Raw genomic sequence first — 17,881 nt, 5'->3', positions numbered from 1 at the left:
ATCTTCCTCTCCCTCAGTTGCAAATTCTAGGTCTTTAACAATCTCCTCCTCCATATTTAAATAATCCCAGAGATTCTGATTCCCCCAAATTTATTTTTATTGTAATATCCTATTTAGGTCTCTCACTCTCAATAACACTCTTCAAACAGGCTTCTAACTGGCCACCCTGCCATTAAAATTCCTCTTTCCAATCCATCTTTCCAAAATACAGAAATGCTTATATTACGCCCCTTACTCAAAGTTCACTGCCTCAGAACACCAGTGATATTCCTAAGCATGGCATTTCAAATATTCTACATGTCCTCAAATACCAGTCCAGTTGCAGCATCCACTAGATTCCTCAATGAACTCTCTACTCCAGCTCACACTTGACTGGCTATTAAGTGAACACACCAATCCATGTCAGTGCTCAAGGTCTTCGCTCTTCAATCAGTAACAAACACCCCCAAACCAGTTCTGATTTTGTGAAATCCTTTCCAGCCTTTAAAATCCAACTCAAATGCCAACTCCTCCATGAAGACTCTCTTCTGATCCTTTCCCTCCAGTTAGAATAAATCTGTCCTAACCTTGGTGTTGTCACAACACACAGTTTATTTCATCCCTCCTTCGGGTGTTCATTGTTTACAGACAAATTTTTCTCACTGGTTAGGTTTGTTGAATTTACTCACCCTTCTTCCATTAACCTAGCACAATGCTGTGCACAAAGTAAGCATTCAGGAGATATTGTTGAATAGGTAAACTCCTTAGTTTATAGAGAAAAAGCCAAAAGCTACAGATTAAGTAATTTGCCAAAAGTTAGACATCTGTTCAATGCAACTTTAAAAACTAGAACCTAAACCTTGACTGCTAGTTTAGTTGACTTTACTCTGCCCACACTAAGATAACATAAAGTTGATTTTCTTTCCTTCATAACAAAATGTCTGGCTTTATTTCAAAATGTTGCCTTTATTCTCTGCAAATATGCTGTGTTGACCCTTTGCCAAAGGGAGGAAAAAGTACAAACTCTTAGAACCTAAACTCTTAATAGTGTTTAACTTCCAAATAGTGCCTAAATGCATTTTAGAGCCTCATGAACAAGTGAGAAAAACTTTAATAAACTAATTGAATTCTTTTCTCTGAAGAAACTTCAGAGAAGAAATTCAACCTGCTAAATGCATACAAGCTGTAAACACTCACAGCCCAAACCCCGCCCTGAAATGACAGTCGAAGGAGAAACCGGCAGCCCAGCCTCTCCGAGCCCGCAGCCTTCCTTCTTCTAGACTCAGAAAGTAAGTGGATATGTGAAAGAAGAGGGCAGCTCCAGGATGTAATATCCAGGGCAGAATCCCCTTGGCATCCTCCTTCGCCCATTACAACGGCCTCAGTGTAAGGCCTCAAGGTCCGCAGGCAGGCCCCGGCTGCGGGTGCAGTCTGGAAGCCCCCGCCCAAGGGATTCGCTGACTCTGGCTTCCTCAGGACGTTCTTGTTCCCATGGTCCGCCCCCAAAACCAAGCAAAGGAGCCGAAACATCGGCCCCTAACCCAACGAGGGTAAGGATCGAAGCCGTGGGGCTCCGGCCCCACCGCTCCCGGGCCGGCCAGATCCCGGAGGGGTGTCCAAGGGGGGCGGTTTCCCTGCCCTCTCCAGGGGCGAACTCGACCCGAGCCCCTGAAGAGCCGATACTGGCCCCCACCCTCTCAGGGACCACCTAGCCTACCGGTACGGCCTGGCCCACCCCGGAGCTCACCTTCCCGTCCGGGGCAGCCGTCCGTCCGTCAGTCGGTCCCGAATTCCGTCCACACATAGCGTCTTCCGGCTCCTGCCGGAAGCAGCTCGAGCGCGGGACAGGAAGTTTGGCCGCCCCCCGACGCACACACCCACTTTCTCGCCTCCAGGCGGTTTGGGGCGGCCGCGAGCCGGGTTCTCACTGAAGGGCTGCAGATCGGACTGGGCCTGCGGCGCAGAGCTCTGCCCCGGGACGGAAGAAGCTGCGGTCTCCTGCCTCCCACTCATTCTCTCTCACCTTCGGGGCTCCGTGATCTGCGATGCCCGGAAAGACGGGGTCGGTGAATTCTAACCGTGACGTCACTGCTTCCTTGCAGCAGCGTATGGGTAGTTTTTCCTGTCAGCTGAGATCAATACTCGTTACAATGGAGGTAAGCGAAGAAGATCACTAAACATGTATCAGAGTTCTCAGTTATGAGGACCTTGAAGCTTCACTGCCCAAAAAAGGTACTTGCAGAATCTAATTCTGCATTGTATATGATACCATATGAGAAGTGAGACTTGTGTAGAACTTTTTTGGAATACGAAATCCCTAGAGTCTACGTTCCTTATCATTGGATGTAAAGAGCTCTCGTGCATCCTGACTAGGGACTAGAATATGAGTTCCAAGCTGGATGCCACCACTTGTTGAACTTTATGAATCTGACTGACTTCTTGAAATTACTAGTTTTTTTTTTTAATACTGCTGCTTGCTGAAGGATGAGGGACTCAACGAAAACAGCGCCAGAGGAGTTCTCTCAGAAAGGAGTTCTCTACGAAAGGCATTTTTGAGATCGAAGACCAGCCTTGATGACAGGTGTATTAACGGGTGAGAGAGTAGTTGGGTACACAAACAATGATGATTTAAAAAACAAAAGAGAAACACGGTTCACGGGGAAATAATTCCTCTTCAGGTAAAGCAAATTTATCTATCCCAGATTCAAAGGAGATATTTACTTAGAGGTAAAGGTCTGGAGCGCAAGTTAGAGGTCAAAAATAGAAATGTAGATTTGAGAGTTATCAATTTACAAACGTGAAGCCTTCTCTGGAAATGAAATGGTCCAGGAAAAGTAAAAGACAAGAAAAAAGAGAAGCCACTCAAGTCAACTGGAGTGATTGATTACTAACACAATTTGAATCTACTTTTTACAGATATTGCCAACAAAAATATATTGCATGAACATATATATATGCCTTGCCGTTGAATTGTACACTTGAAACTTACTGGATTTCGTTAACCAATTTCACCATAATAAAATTTTTTTAAGTATATTGCAGTGTGTAAACAGATGGTCACAAACCAGCACAACACTCAGCTTTATTGATATATAATAGACAGTTAGTTGCTCATATTTACATTGTATAATTCAGCGAGTTTTTTCCAACTATAGTTAGCAAACAATAATATACCAGTTTCAGTTGTACAACCTAGTAATCAAAGATCCACATAACTCGCAAAGTGATCACCCCACTAAATCTAGTACCCCTCTTCCCCCTTACATATTAATTACATTATTAACCCTCTTCTCTATGCTACACTCTACATCTCCGCGTCTATTCTATAACTATTTGTACATCTTAATCCCTTTGCCTTTTTCTCACTCCTCCAACCCCCTTCGCATCTAGTAGCCCTCAAAATATTCTCCGTATGAGTTTATTACTGTTTTTGTTGTTATTTGTTCTTTAGCTTCCACATGTACATGAAATCATGTAATATGTCTCTTATCCTTCCCATTTCATTCAGCACAATACCCTCTAGGTCCACATTTTATTGTTTTAAAGGGTTGATTACAATGAAAACAAACTCTTTAGAGGTGCATTAGTCAGTCTTGCACATTCATGTTTATAACCACTTGTTAATTTGTTCAGTCAGTCCTGTCATTTTCTGACACTGTCTTGTTTAAATCTTTTTAAGTACCTAAAACTCCAAGTGATATTTATATCTATTTGTCGTTGAAAATTTGACTCTGTGACAGTATGTCCCTGCTAACCTAAAATAAACATGCTTTTATCAATAAATATTAGAGCTTTTAGGCTATACAGTAAACTATTTGGCCGAACATGAACAGATCATCTCCTGTAGTAAATCTAGTCTCTCCATCATACTTTTTTCACTAGCTGTTTACAAAAACACTTTATGATTTTAAATGGTAAACAATATCTCTTAAATACCACTAAGTTTAACTTTCATGGAGTTTGATTAAGACATTTAAGGAAAACTATAAGACAGTTTTACAGGAAAGAAAGAATTTCAAAAGAAGAAACAAGTAGAATTAAAAGAAAACGGGGATTATTTGTGCTGAAGATATATATATATATCTCTACATTCATCTTACCTCCCATGTTTTCCAATCCATTTATCACAGTTTCTTTGATCTTTAAATCAAAATAACTATATTTAGTATCTTAGACTTCAAAGTTTTTCCTTAATAGTTTCCATTTTTTGTAAAAAAAAAAAAAACAGCAATATTTTTCAGCACTTTTAGTCTAAAAATATTCTTAATTTCAGAAAGGTTTTCTATCAATTGATTTTTAAAAATAAAATCCTATCTTCCCTTTATCTAATCTTCACTTGATAACAGCACAAGCTATACATTCTCCTTTCAAAAAACAAAATATATAAGCACACACACATACAACTTTGCCTATCATTTGTAGGTTTCAAGAACATGCTAGGTCAGAGGCTCTGAACTCCAGATTAATAACTCCTAATTTTCAACCAACAACCAAGAGATATATCAGAATGTCCAGGAGGGCAGGAAAGAAGTATGGTACTGTAGAGGTAGGGGTACTACTAGGAGGTATTTATAAGATTTTTGAGAAAGGACAGCTTCTAACACATAATAGTATTCCAATTTGGGGGACAATCCTATTGATCTTATAATCTAAAAAAGGTCAAGGTTAATAAAATTTTAGATAAAGAGAATAATAAGAGAGGGTTTCTCAGCTAGGAGGTTATACTTGCCTAGGAAGTAAAGTTAATTTACAATATTTAGTACACTTTTCTTTTGTAGAAATTTTTATTATGAAACTAGTACATTTGCTATAATAAATTCAAATAATACAAACGTTTATCAAATAGCAGAAAGAATAATACTGATAAAGAATAGAAACAAATTCTAACTTTAGCTTTCCTTCTTTAAACCTCTGACTCAGCTGTAGAGTACCAGACTCAAATTTGTCCTTATAATTTAACAACAGAAATCTTTCTCTGTAGTGGGAAAGAAAAGAATAATGATCAGAGACTAGTGAGGGAGTAAAAGCATCCAAAATCAAATCATTCCAGAACTCTTAATATCTGTTAATCTTTCAAATATTAGAACTTAATCACACAGAATCTGGTCAAATACAGTTTGTTTTGTCTGCCTAGCATCTAGGTAATAACACTGTGGTAATAACACTGTGATTTTACTTTGTGGGTAACATCCTTTCCCCATCCTCATGTGACCGAACCCAGGCCAGTCTGAGCCAGTAAGTATCAGCTTTGGGACTTGATAAAACCGCAAGAAGAGAGCTGTTCTCTTTTTGCTTGGATTGCTAACCTAGTAAAATACAATTTAAGAGATAACGAGTCATCCTCTCGCTGCTACTGCAAGAGGAGAACCTGCAAGGGAGCAGAGCCAACCCAGAAGGAAGCACACCCCAGAGGTGGAGAAAAACTGAGTCGCGACGCCACTATGCAAACTCTTTATCCAGCCAAATCTAAGCTAGTACTGTACTAATATTGTACTTCTCAAATACATGAGCCCATAAATTTCCTGTGCACTTAAGCCAATGTGATTGAGTTTCTATCATTTGCAAATAAAGGAGTTGCAAAAGACTGATAGAAAAGCTGCATTTTTAAAAAGTTTTCTGCTAGTTAACCCAACCAAAACCTAAATATTGAACTGACTTAAAATGGATATTTTCAAGTTTTATTTAATAATAAAGACTTATACATGAAGAACAATACATTTCAAATAATCTATGATCTTTAAACCTCCTGAATCTGGTAATAAGGAGAAAGGGCAGAACACACTTTGTGATGTTTCTTTCAGGATTGCTTCTACAGCAGGGGGTAGTGGAGGATAAGGCACATCTTGTACTGAGAAATTTGACCACACAGGATGAGGTGGCTATTCTGATTCATCTGTTCAGAGAAAACTGATGATTGTACCCTAAGATATATGCCTTCCCTGTATATATGATTTTATGGCTATCTCAAAGAAAGCCTCCATGACCACTGTATTTAATCCTTTACTGCCAATTAATTTTGTTTTAAATTTACCCATTATATGTTTAAGAGTTTTAATTTGCTGGAAAATAAGTCCACTCCAAAGGAACATAGCGGGAAATGAGAGTTTGGTAATCAGCAAAAGAATTACATTAGCTGTCGTCGTTGCTACTTTCATCAGCAATAGTAAAGTATTTCTTCGGATTTAAATAATTTAACTTCGACTGCAAATAATTTTACACATAGTAAAGGACAATGTGTTAATTGTTAATAGTTGATGTTGATATTTATAACATTGTCAATAAAAAGATGTTAAAACCTGCAATCTATGAAAATCTACTCCCTACCCAAAGTCAGGGGGCATGACTAGAGTCGGTTGATGGTGAGTTAGGAGTCTGAACTTCACCATTTGTACAACTTAATTTTTCACAAAAAATAAATTGCAAGTGATAAATATAATATTGCTAGCAAAGAACTGAAATTGATGCCCACGGTGCAAATCTGCAAACAAACGGAAGTAGATATATCAGCCAGCTCTTCTGTATCAATTACAATACTTACCATCAAGTTATTTTTCACAGGAAACCCTACAATTTTATAAAGTTTTTTTTCCTCTCTCAGTATCAGGTAAAGCAATATCACATCAAATAAAAGGGAGTATGCCTATTTATAACAAACATCAGCAAACAACCTGACTCATCACTGCATCACTGATGTCGCCATCAACATTGTCAAAGTAAGCATCCCCTGCAGCTGGGCATAATTCACGGAGCCGTTCTGCCACATTCCCATTGTTATAATTAATTGCATCATCAAAGACCAGTTCTGAGGTCAAAAGGAGGCACTTCTTACATGTTACACAAATTCCCACCACTCTGGAACAGGCCCATCAAATGGCCAATCGAGGGGGGAATTTTTTGAAAATTAAACAACTTCTATTGTTACATTTAAATTTTAAAATGTGAAAGCATAAAAGATATTACAAGTATATGAAAATATCCCAATTTAGGTTAGAATACAGGGCTTTCAGCTAAAAGTCATTTGAAACGGAACAAATACAATGTCATTTTTAAAAGCATTAAGACTGAATAAAATTAACTTAGTTTGAATGTTAAAATTTCACCATATGAGCTGATTTCGTAAAAGAAATAGTCAGACTCAAAACATCACTAACTTGCAATTCAACATATTTCCGTGGTTAGATCTCGAGACTATTATGTATGCTAAGTGAATAAGTCAGATGAAAAAAAAGAAGAACCATATGTTTTCATTCATATGTGGGCTACAAAATGAAAAGCAACAAATAAACAAATAAAATGAACAAACAAAAAATTCATAGATACAAACAAAAGAATGGTGGTTACTAGAAGGAAAGGGAAGAATGGGGGAGGACAAACAGAGTAAAGGGGGTCAAATACATGATGCTGGAAGGAGACTAGACCAGCTGGTGAGCACACAATAGATTATACAGATGTCATATTATAAAGTTGTACACTTGAAATTTATATAATGTTATTAACCAATGTCACCCCAATAAATTTCATTAAAAAGAGTTTTTTTTTAATATTTTTTCAGGCCTGTAACTAAAATCACTGCTAAGATAAAATGTTTTGTTTCAATGGTTTCATATTATACAGGCTATCGTTTTTTTAAAAAAAGAAAAAAGCACTTTATAAAATTCTTTCACAATATTTACTGTATTTCTAGAATCCAATAAGTGCTTCCTTATTTGAAATTTTTTTTATATATAAGATGAGTTTGTTTTTTAATGCATGGATTCCAGACAGGTACTCTGATTTTTCTTTCTCATATTGTTGAGTGGAGCAATGCTCCAGAATTTACCATGTCTATTTTTGATTAATAGGAAAAAGAAACAAAAATCTACAGCATTTTTCATGTCTTTATAAAGAGAGTCTAAGCAGGTAATAAACTCATTTCTACCAGAAATCTGTAGAATCATAAATTTGTTCAATTTTATATCTTAAATTATATACATGTATCCAGAGATTTGATTACAACTACTTTTTTAGAAAATCAAATAATTCTCAGAAAGTTTACCTGCCCAGCCAAGGATCCACAAGCACTAGCAGCCCCACTAACAACCATTGTCTGATTAGCTCCCGCAGTTATATGACCTTTTTCCTGTATCCCAATTAAGGATGTCAAACCAGACAAACCTATAGCTCCAAGAAAGTATGAAAGGTGTCCATGCACAAGTTGCGGGCCTACCTAAAATGAAATACACACCTTTTAAAAATAATAGTAGGAATTTCTGTTTTTATTTTTAATTTATTTATTTTAATCAGTTTCAAGTATATACTACATTGGTTAGACATCTATATAGTTCATAAAACAATCCCCCAATTGCTCCCTCCCTCCTCTGACCCTCCACCTAGCCAATGTGTTAATGCTAACTGCATTCTCTACGCTGTGCTCCCCATCCCTGTGACCATCCATCACCTACTAATTTGTACTTCTTTAACTCTTTACTCTATTCTCCCAGCCCCCCAGTACCCCCTCCCCTCTGTCACCAAATTGTCCACTCTATTTGCGAGTCTGTTTTTGATTAGTTTGTTCTTTTTATTCCTTAGATTCCACATGTAAGTGCAATCATATAGTGTTTATCTTTCTCTGTCCAATTTAAATACCTTGTAGGTCCATCAAAGCAATATCTTTTTCTATCCCCTTCATTTTCATATGTAGGGGTCTTGTTATCTTATCCTTTCAGCCACTCTATCTTTTGGTTGGAGCACTTAATTCTTTTTCATTAAAGGTAATTATTGATAGGAATGTAGTTGTTACCATTCTTTTTCCTGTTTTTGATACGTATTTTTTCTTCTTAAAGAAGTTTCTCTAACATTTCCTGTAATAGGGGCTTGGTGGTAATAAATTCTTTCAGCTTATTTTTGTCTGGAAAGCTCTTTATCTGTCCTTCAACTCTAAATGATAGCTTTGCTGGATAAAGTATTCTTGGTTGTAGATCATGGGTCTTTATCCTGTTGAATATTTTTTGCCAAGCTTTTCTGTCTTGCATAGTTTCTTTTGAGAAATCAACTGCCAGTCTTATGGGTGTTCCCTTATAAGTATTTTTCTCTTCCTGCTTTTAATGTTCTTTCTTTGTATTTAAGCTTTGGCATTTTTATTATGATGTGTGTTGGTGTGGGCCTCTTTGGAGCCCTGATTTTCGTAATTCTTTGAGCTTCCTGGGGTTTTATGTCCAGGTTAGGGAAGTTTTCCATCGTTATTTCTTCAAACACCTGTTCAACATCTTGATTTTCTTCAGTTACGCCAATCAGATGGATATTTGGACCCTTAATAGTGCCCCATATGTTTCTTAAATTATTTTTATAGCCTTGGCATCTTATCTCTTGCCATTCTGGTTATGTGTCCTTGGTTTTTCTGTTCTCTATGTAGGGAATTTGATCCTTTGCTTTATTCACTCTGTTTATTCCTTTGTTTATTCCATTTAATATACTTCTCATCTCAGATAATGTGTTCTTCATTTCAGACTGGTTCCCTTTTATAATTTCTATTTCCATTTTTATGTTTGTTATCTCTTCATTGAAGTTCTCACTGAATTTATCTACACTTCCCAAAAGTTCACTGAGCATCTTTTATAACCAGTGCTTCGAACTGTGTGTCTATTAGATTATTTGACTCCATTATATCTGGATCTCTGTTCTGTTCTCTCATATGGTTTCCACATCTTTGTCTTCCCATTTTGGCTGCCTTTCAGTCTATGTTTCTATGTACTGAGCAAATCTTCTAAGTGTCCCAGTCTTATTAGTGTGGATTTGTGAAGTAGGTTTCCAGTGGCAGAGTCCTGAGAGGGGTTCAGCCGTAGGCCAAATTTAGCTCAAGCCTCTGCCCCTCTGGGGCCACCTGTTAAGATTCAGCAAGCAATCCACAGATGCTGTGCTTATAGTTGCCTCAAAAGGCCACACCAGAAACTGAGGCCAGCTGCCTCCAGTGTGAGTCGAAGCGCTGCTCAGCAAGGAGCACTGAGACAAGCTGCTATAGACTGAATTGTGTCCTCCTATGGATGAAAAAGATGTTCTACAGAAAGTAACCTCACAAGTGATGTGATCATAAATTCCTTACTGGGAAGGTCATCGTGGGTAGTCAAACCCCTGGCTTGTAACTTCTTTAGTAAGAGGTTTATCTTTGTTTTAAGCAAGCCCTGTGCACTGTTCTTGTGCACTCAGGTTAACACACCTTTGAAATAAGAGTAACCACTCTCAAGAGAGCACATAATCTTGTTAACTATCCTGTAATCCAATCTTTGCTTTGCTTTCTCCCATCTCCATGTAATCTTCCTTACTTTCCCTCCTTAATTTCAAAATGCATAAAAGAAACTGCAAACTGAAATTCTTTGGAGCATTTGAGATCTTGCTTCCCAGCAATTATCATCAGTTTGACTCATATTCTTATAAAAATCTTCTACAGGTTTCAATATTTCCTACATGAACACTCTTAAAATTCGTATCTTGAAGACTAACTTTTAATGTCATTATATTTGAAGGCAGGGCCTTAAAGGAGATAATTAAGGTTAAATGAGGCCCTAAGGGTGGGGACCTAATCCAAAAGGATTATATGTATAAAGGATTATATTTTTTTATAAAAAGAGGAGGAGACAGCAGAGATCACTTGTACGGAGGAAAGGCTGAATGTCACATAAGGACACAGTGAGAAGGCAGCCATCTGCAAGCCAGGAAGAGAGGCTTCACCAGAAACCAAATTTTCCAGCACCTTGATCTCAGACTTCTAGCCACCAGAGTTGTGAGAAAATAAATTTCTGTTGTTTAAGCCGCCCAGAGGTACAAGCAGTAGTTTCTAGAACAGTCTTAGGTCTTGTTAAAATTCTATAATTCAGCTGTATAAAGTAAAAAACAACTGAATATCATTTCTCTTTATAGTTAAACAAAATAAAACTTTTAAAATAGAATTTCCACATAAAACACAAAATATTCTTTCTTGCCAATGCCCCAAGTATGTCAAAAGAGAGGAAAGACTTAAGAGAAAAACACTAGGCAAAGTTGGGAGGTTTTTAAATCTAAGCAGTTCCAAAGTAAACATTTATCTACATAAAAAAAAAAAAAATCAGCTACAACTCTAACAATTGTTGTTACTCATTCTTAAAATGTACCATAAAAATGTAAGGATGATACAATTTCTTCTAGTTTCATTAGAAAATAAAATGAAGTCTATCTTAACTTTTTAGCATTTTATGTTTATATGTTTACCAGGCCCTATTGGTAATTAATTATACTGCTCTAACATCTTCTGTGTCTGTTTTCTTATCTGTAAAGTTAGGGAGAATTGAAAAAAATATATATAGAAAGACTCCCTATCATATTGGTTTTATAATAACTTTTTAAGGAATTGAACAACTTCAGTAAAAATGTAATAAAGCACCAAAAGTAATCAAGATTCACTATCTTAGTTTGATTTGTAGTTAAAATGCCACAAAGAAATAAAATGGAATAAAAATAAATAAAAAGTTTGTATTCGGCAATTTTAAATGGCTATCAGTTAAATCTGGTGTGTAGATAAAAGTAATGAAGAATTAAGTCTACAATACACAGAAAAGTCTACAGTACACAGAAACATTTCATGTAGGTAATATTTATTAGGAAAGCCAGTATAAAAACAGTGTGAATTAAGTTTGTGTTCAGCAAATATCACATTTTCATCCCTTCTGATTTCCTTTTTCTCATTTCTAATACCTACTCCCAAATCCCTCGTAAGGTCTCCCAGTTGCTCAGTTTCCCATGATAGTACAATGATAGAAGACAGAAACTGCTGAATATTTCTTTTTCACTTCCTGCTAAGAAACTTCTAGTTAAATATATTTTACTAGTACTATTAAATATATTTTACTAGTACTACAAATGATTGCATAACATCTCCCATGTCATTTGTATCTTAACAGCCACCTTTAACTAATTATAAAAATGTGTAATAAAAAAATACTAACATTTTACAAATCCTTTTACAAAACCTTAGTCTCATTGGTCATAGCATTTAATTTTCATATTCATTGTAAGACAGATATTATTTTCATTTTGCACATGAGGAAACTGGGGTTCAGAGACATAATTTCCTTGATGACATACATTAGGCTGAATTACATGAAGCTACAAGTTTCTATAAGTCAAAACGGACGAATATTTGTCATCAACCTAAGAGAAACTGAACTCAGGATTCTGACGCAAGATAGAATTTCAAGCACAAACCAAAGGAATTACGTTAAGTGACAATTTCTCAGGAAACTTTAAAGCATACAACTGTAAGGGGACTTAGAGCTTTTAGTATAAAATATATTTCGGTGCTTATAGTTCAGGTTTTATTTTATACATATAAAATTTGGGAAATAAATTAACTATGAAAAATAACACCATTCACTGGTAATCTAAGAACTGTCAAATAAAGTTATAGCCAACAGTAGAAAAGAAACAAAGGCTTTATTTTCATTTTACAGCTATCTAAAATAAAATATATGCTTTAATTTTTTTCCCTGATAACAAACAGAAGTGAGTAGTAAATGCACAAAGTAAGAATTACAGGGGGAAAAAATCAGATACTCTATGTTATACATCACCTTTTCAAGGCTATTTCCATCCAGAATAAACTTGGTTCGCCAGGGCCAACAGAAAGAACTCACAAAATTGCCTTTAGTAAAATTTGTGTGTTTGCTTCTTCTATAATCCCAATACTTCTACTATCGACCACTTGCCAAGGTGTCATATAATCAGCTCCAGTGTCTTCCTTCATTCTACAATACTAAAAAAAAAGGACACATTGATTAGAATAATTCTGCCTGATACTACTGAACCAGTTTACTAATTTACCCAGTGACTAAAAGAAAGATATAGAATAAGTAATGTTAAGTAAAGTATTAATCAAATAAAAATTATCTTCCTTTCCCTCTTCCTTTCAGTTATTTTTTATCCTGAAAAAAAAAAATGTACCCTTCTAACAAGAAGTAATTTAAGAATGTTAAAATTAGATTGTGGTGCTAGTTCCACAATTTTGTGAATAGACAAAAACCACTGAATTGAACATTTAAATGGGTGAATGGTACGATATGTAAATAAGCTGTTAAAATTTTTTAAAAATTACTTAAAGAAATTTAAGTAATATTACATATATTATACTAGTAAAAATAATACAAAATACTATGCCAATAGTTTCAATGGATCATAGCAAATTAGATACACTTACATATTGCTGATAATATCACAGAAAACAAACTAGTAACATATAAGACCACAACAGCACTCATTTCTTTTGGCCTAGCACTTCTACTTCCCCAATAGAAATAAAACAAAAGGAAATGAAACTTTTAATACAGTTGTTTATCACAATCCCATCTAAACTCCTCTTCCTCATTTCTAATACCTATTCCCAAGGTATTTTTAAGCTCCCCAACTGTTCAAATTCCCACAATAGTGCGATGACAGGGAACAACACTTCGACTAAGCACTACATCACACCCCTAACCTCAGGTGGATGTTCTCTGTATTTCACAAAGACAAAATGCCACAATCATACCACACCCTTCCATGGGTCTAAGGCTGAAGACTTCCTGTGTAGTCAAGGCTTTCTTCCTGTGGTTCACTCTTGTTTCTCTCATGAAGCCAAGATGTAGAGGCCTACACCTAGTATGGTCCAGGAGATAGAAAGGAGATCGAAAAGATGGAAGGTTGTTTAATTAAGGGGCCCCATGAGGTTTAGTTCAGGTCACCAGAGGAAAAGACCAAAGAGGAAATTGAGGCAGAAGCTTCGGTGGGAATATGCTATGCTTCTGCTTGTGTGCCCTCCCATGTATTCTAGGAAGCAGCTGCAGCGGCCATGGATACTGGCCAGATCAAGCACCTGACTCTTAAACAAGGCTAAGAAGAAAAGTAGGACAAATAATTCCCTATAGGTAAGCAAATGATGTCAACAAAATAGAATGTTCTATAACTACCAAAATAATGATACTTGGACTAGTTTTTTGTATGAAGATATTTATATAAAATCACTTAAATATGAAATCAAAATAGTATATATACATTAAACATAATCATGTAAAACACTGGATATGCATGGTAATTAAAATTAGCTGTGAATTTGGAATGATATAAAATTTCGATGACTTAATGTTCATTAGATTCCTTTTTTTCCTTTTAAAGATATGATTTTTGTTGTTGTTGTTTTGTTTTTAGAACAATGTCTAGTGAAGGCAAGTGATTACTACAATTCCCAAGTGGACATGAAGATCACACCATACAGGGCCACATGAGGAAAGAAATGATTTTCTTTTTTTCTTAATACTTAATAAGCATCATGCTTGTCACTGGAGATACGGTGATTAATTAAGACCTTTGTCTTCATAAGTTTACTTTTCATCAGGGAAGACAGATCTCTAATAACTACACAAATATGTATTAATTACAATTAGGATAAATGCTGAAGGTCAAGGTACTGTTTTGAGAAAATGTAACAGAAAGTACTATCCTGAGGGTTCAGGGTGATTTAACCAGAGCAAATCTCTTTAAAGCAGCCTTCTAGGGAATAAGAGGGTTATTCCCAGGTAAAGAGAAAAAGGTGAGAGGAAGCTTTTAGATGGAGGAACAGCACGTATGAAGGCTCATTTTAATTTATACCTGGGATTTTGCTTTAATCAAGTATGGTAAGATGACAGACACAAAGACAATTTCCTTGAAGGAAGAGTTTATTATTTATAATTCCCAAACGAAGGGGCACATTGTATGTAGGTTCACATGGCGAAGTAACAGAGTTAGTCAAGAGGCAAGAGCAGCAAGAGGAAAGCATGGCAGGGTAGGCAAGCTTGAGTAAATTGAGGATTAAATAGTTTGTATAACTAGGGTGGGCTCTGGTTTACAGCAGTGGTTTCTAGTTGCCTCATACTGGCCCTGTGGTTTAGGGCAGGGCAAATATCGGGATGGTATGTGAGAGTTGGAGGAAGGAGGTGGTCGGAGTTATGGGTTTTAGACTGATTGATTTACATATGAAAGGTGTGTCCCAGGCAAGTTGTTTATCATCTCTAAAAATTATCTAGCCCTGAGAAAGGCCTTCTCTCCAGGATTAACGAAGCCCCTAAGGTATAAAAACATGATAAAATACAAAAAATAAGAAGCATGATTCATACAAGGCATGAGCAAAAAGGGCACTGGTGTGTTATAAAAGAAAGAGACCCAGAAGCAAGAAGGAGAATGCAAGTATGTGCTTAGCGACAGGAATCCAGAAAGAGATTATAACTTGTCTATTTGATACCAAAATCAGATAAACACATCACCAGAAAAGAATAGTAGCAAATCAAATTCAGCAACATGTTAAAGGAATTACATGCCAGGAATCTCATCAAGTGGAATTTATTCCAAGAATGTAAGATTGATTTACCATCTGAAAATCAATTAATATAATAAACCATATCGATGGATTAAAAAACAAAAACCACATGATCATATCAATAGGAGCAGAAAAAGGATATGACAAAATCCAAAACCCCTTCTTGGGGAAGGGAGTAATGGGAATTTTATTGTTTAACAGACACAGAATTTCTGTTCAGGCTGATGAAGAAGTTCTGGAAGAGGTAAGTGGTAATGTCTGTACAATACTGTGTGCTCCTTATGCAACTGAATTTTATACTTAAAAATAGTTAAAATGATATATTTTATGTTATATATTTTACTGGAATAAAATAGAAAATACTCCTCATGATAAAAGCAGTCAATAAACTAGGAATAGGAGGAAATTTCCTCAACCTTATAAAACTGACAAAATCTAAGCTACAAAAATCCCACAGCTAACATCATATGTAATGGTGAAAGACAGAATGCTTTCTCCCCTAGATCAGGAACAAGACAAAGATGTCCACTATAGTCACTTCTCTATAACACTGTACTGAATGGAGGTTCTACTGAGGGCAAGAAAATGAAATAAAAGGTATCCATATAGGAAAGGAAGAAGTAAAACTACCTCTGTTTATAAAATCTAAGTCCATGTGCCTGATGGCTTCTCAGCTGCAGTCCTAGGCTATATATACCTTTTCAATAAATATCTTTTAGCATAAGTGAGCCTGTTCCTTTCAAAAAGACACTAACAAGAACAAACATCTTGTACAGAGCCTGCCTTGTAAACTGGATCAGTCTGAGAGAATTTCCAATCATAATTTACTATCTTTAAGTTTTACTTACTATTGGGAAGTGATCTGGACATTTGGAAGAACCTGACTAATCACATGTACTACTATTACAAAAACCTTTCTACAGCATTCCTTAATAACACTAGTGAATAAAAACAAATTTAAATCTGTAATCCACAGGTATCAATATATAATTGCTCAACTATTTATTAATCACAAAAATTACACATAAAATGTAGATGCAACATAAATATACGAAAATAAAATTCATTTTCACCAAGTCACAAAATCCTGATTCTTACCATGTAAGGATCCACAGAAAGATATGGAGTTCTGACTTATACTTGCCCTTCATTGATATTATCTGGCAAATTTACTTCTACTTGGAAATTTTCTACCACTGGGTTACTATTTTTTCCTAAAATATTAGGTAAAAATACAAAATCAAAACCTCACTTTCCTATGTAATTATTTATTATTCTTTAAAAGGTCTCTCTCTTTTAATACAGGCATGAATATTCCTATATTATTTTGTAATTTCTCTGTAACTCAGCATAAATTTTTCAAATAAGTTTAATTACTCTTGATTTTCTCCAAGAAGATCCTTTAGAATATTGCTGTCGACTTCAAAATATCTTTTTAAATATAACTATAGGTAAATCACTCATCTGTTCTAAAATTTAGGAGGATTTTGGAAAACCAAAAATTATAGCTAATTTTTTTAAACTATGAAAATTAAAACTTACAAGCAGAAATATCACATCAGCCAAATAAAATAGGTAAACATTCCTTCCTCATTTTAAGAAAAAAAAACAAAAATTTAATGAATGCAACATTTTAACAAGTTTTGAAAATTAGAAAATTTGAAATACAAGAAGAAAAAGCTGTAAGCAACAACTGTCAGCACTAAAAGTATACTCTTATTCAGTTATGCTGAACATAAGCAAACTTCCTATTCATTAAATCATCCCATTTCTTAGGTGGGAATAAAATGTAAAGATTTTAATCTAACTGCCCGCTTTACTAAACGAAGGTCAGAAGAAGTTAAGTGACTTCCCCAGGCCACATACTAGGTAGGCAGCAAAACCAAAGCAGCATGGGCCCAAATCTCTCAGTTTGCTTCCATTCTTGTTTCTATGACTCGGGTTGGATGTCAGCAGACATAGGCCAGTGCTCTTCACTTAAAACAGAAAAGCAAATTTTAAGAATCAATGATACATACCATAAAGAAAATTCAAAAGCCACAAATGTTTACTTATTTATAATATAACCTTTCAAATATTGTAAGTCTAAAATACTTTATTTTTCCAACAAACGGCCTCAAGAAGTTATCACTTGAAAAACTCAGTATTACATTGTTTAAAGAATTTCTTCTAATATCTCTGCTAGTGTTAATATATTCCTACCTCAACTTACCACACTGACATCATATGAATACTTTTGTTCTTCCATTTGCATTAATAATGATCAAAGACCACAACTGTTCATTCACCACAGATAAATACATACCAGGTCGAGAATTCAATGTTATTCTTTATATAATCACCATCTTGTTTGCACAGAGATCTCACCAGATTTCTGTATAAATTCCTACAGATGGAAAATATTTTTAATCACAAAGTTTTGAGATAAACATTTTAGAAATTAAAAAAAGAAACACATTTGTGTTTCTGAACAAGGAGAAGAAAAATCATATTTGGGATCTAAAAAATATACAGTCTCCTGTCAGAGTTTGCCTCCTAAAACAAATAGATTAAGAAAAACTAAATTCA

The 17,881-nt window shown here is 35.5% G+C and overlaps 2 protein-coding genes across 7 annotated transcripts in view; both read right to left on the bottom strand.

Annotated features, from left to right (window-relative positions):
• ZNF410 (zinc finger protein 410) overlaps positions 1 to 2,140 on the bottom strand; it is a 33,530-nt gene extending 31,390 nt beyond the window's left edge. For 3 of the 6 annotated variants that reach the window (XR_001595600.2, XM_016134823.2, XM_016134824.2), the window contains exon 1: positions 1,727 to 2,140. The gene's annotated coding sequence lies outside the window, so the exon portion shown is untranslated. The remainder of the gene's footprint in view (positions 1 to 1,726) is intronic. The other 3 variants (XM_016134819.2, XM_016134821.2, XM_016134822.2) reach the window with 2 other exon arrangements.
• Positions 1,173 to 17,658, bottom strand: PTGR2 (prostaglandin reductase 2). The gene is given in 10 exon segments (XM_036239551.1): positions 1,173 to 1,191; positions 1,727 to 1,798; positions 4,868 to 4,954; positions 5,758 to 5,824; positions 5,827 to 5,872; positions 6,648 to 6,843; positions 12,544 to 12,652; positions 12,655 to 12,739; positions 16,412 to 16,527; positions 17,619 to 17,658. Coding segments are annotated over 10 exon segments (837 nt in total).
• Positions 17,659 to 17,881: the final 223 nt, after the last annotated feature.

This window comes from Rousettus aegyptiacus, unplaced genomic scaffold, assembly GCF_014176215.1.
Source record: "Rousettus aegyptiacus isolate mRouAeg1 unplaced genomic scaffold, mRouAeg1.p scaffold_m13_p_3, whole genome shotgun sequence".
Taxonomy (NCBI): domain Eukaryota; kingdom Metazoa; phylum Chordata; class Mammalia; order Chiroptera; family Pteropodidae; genus Rousettus; species Rousettus aegyptiacus.
Note: the sequence above shows the minus strand (reverse complement) of the source record. Positions and strands in the feature narration are given on the sequence as shown.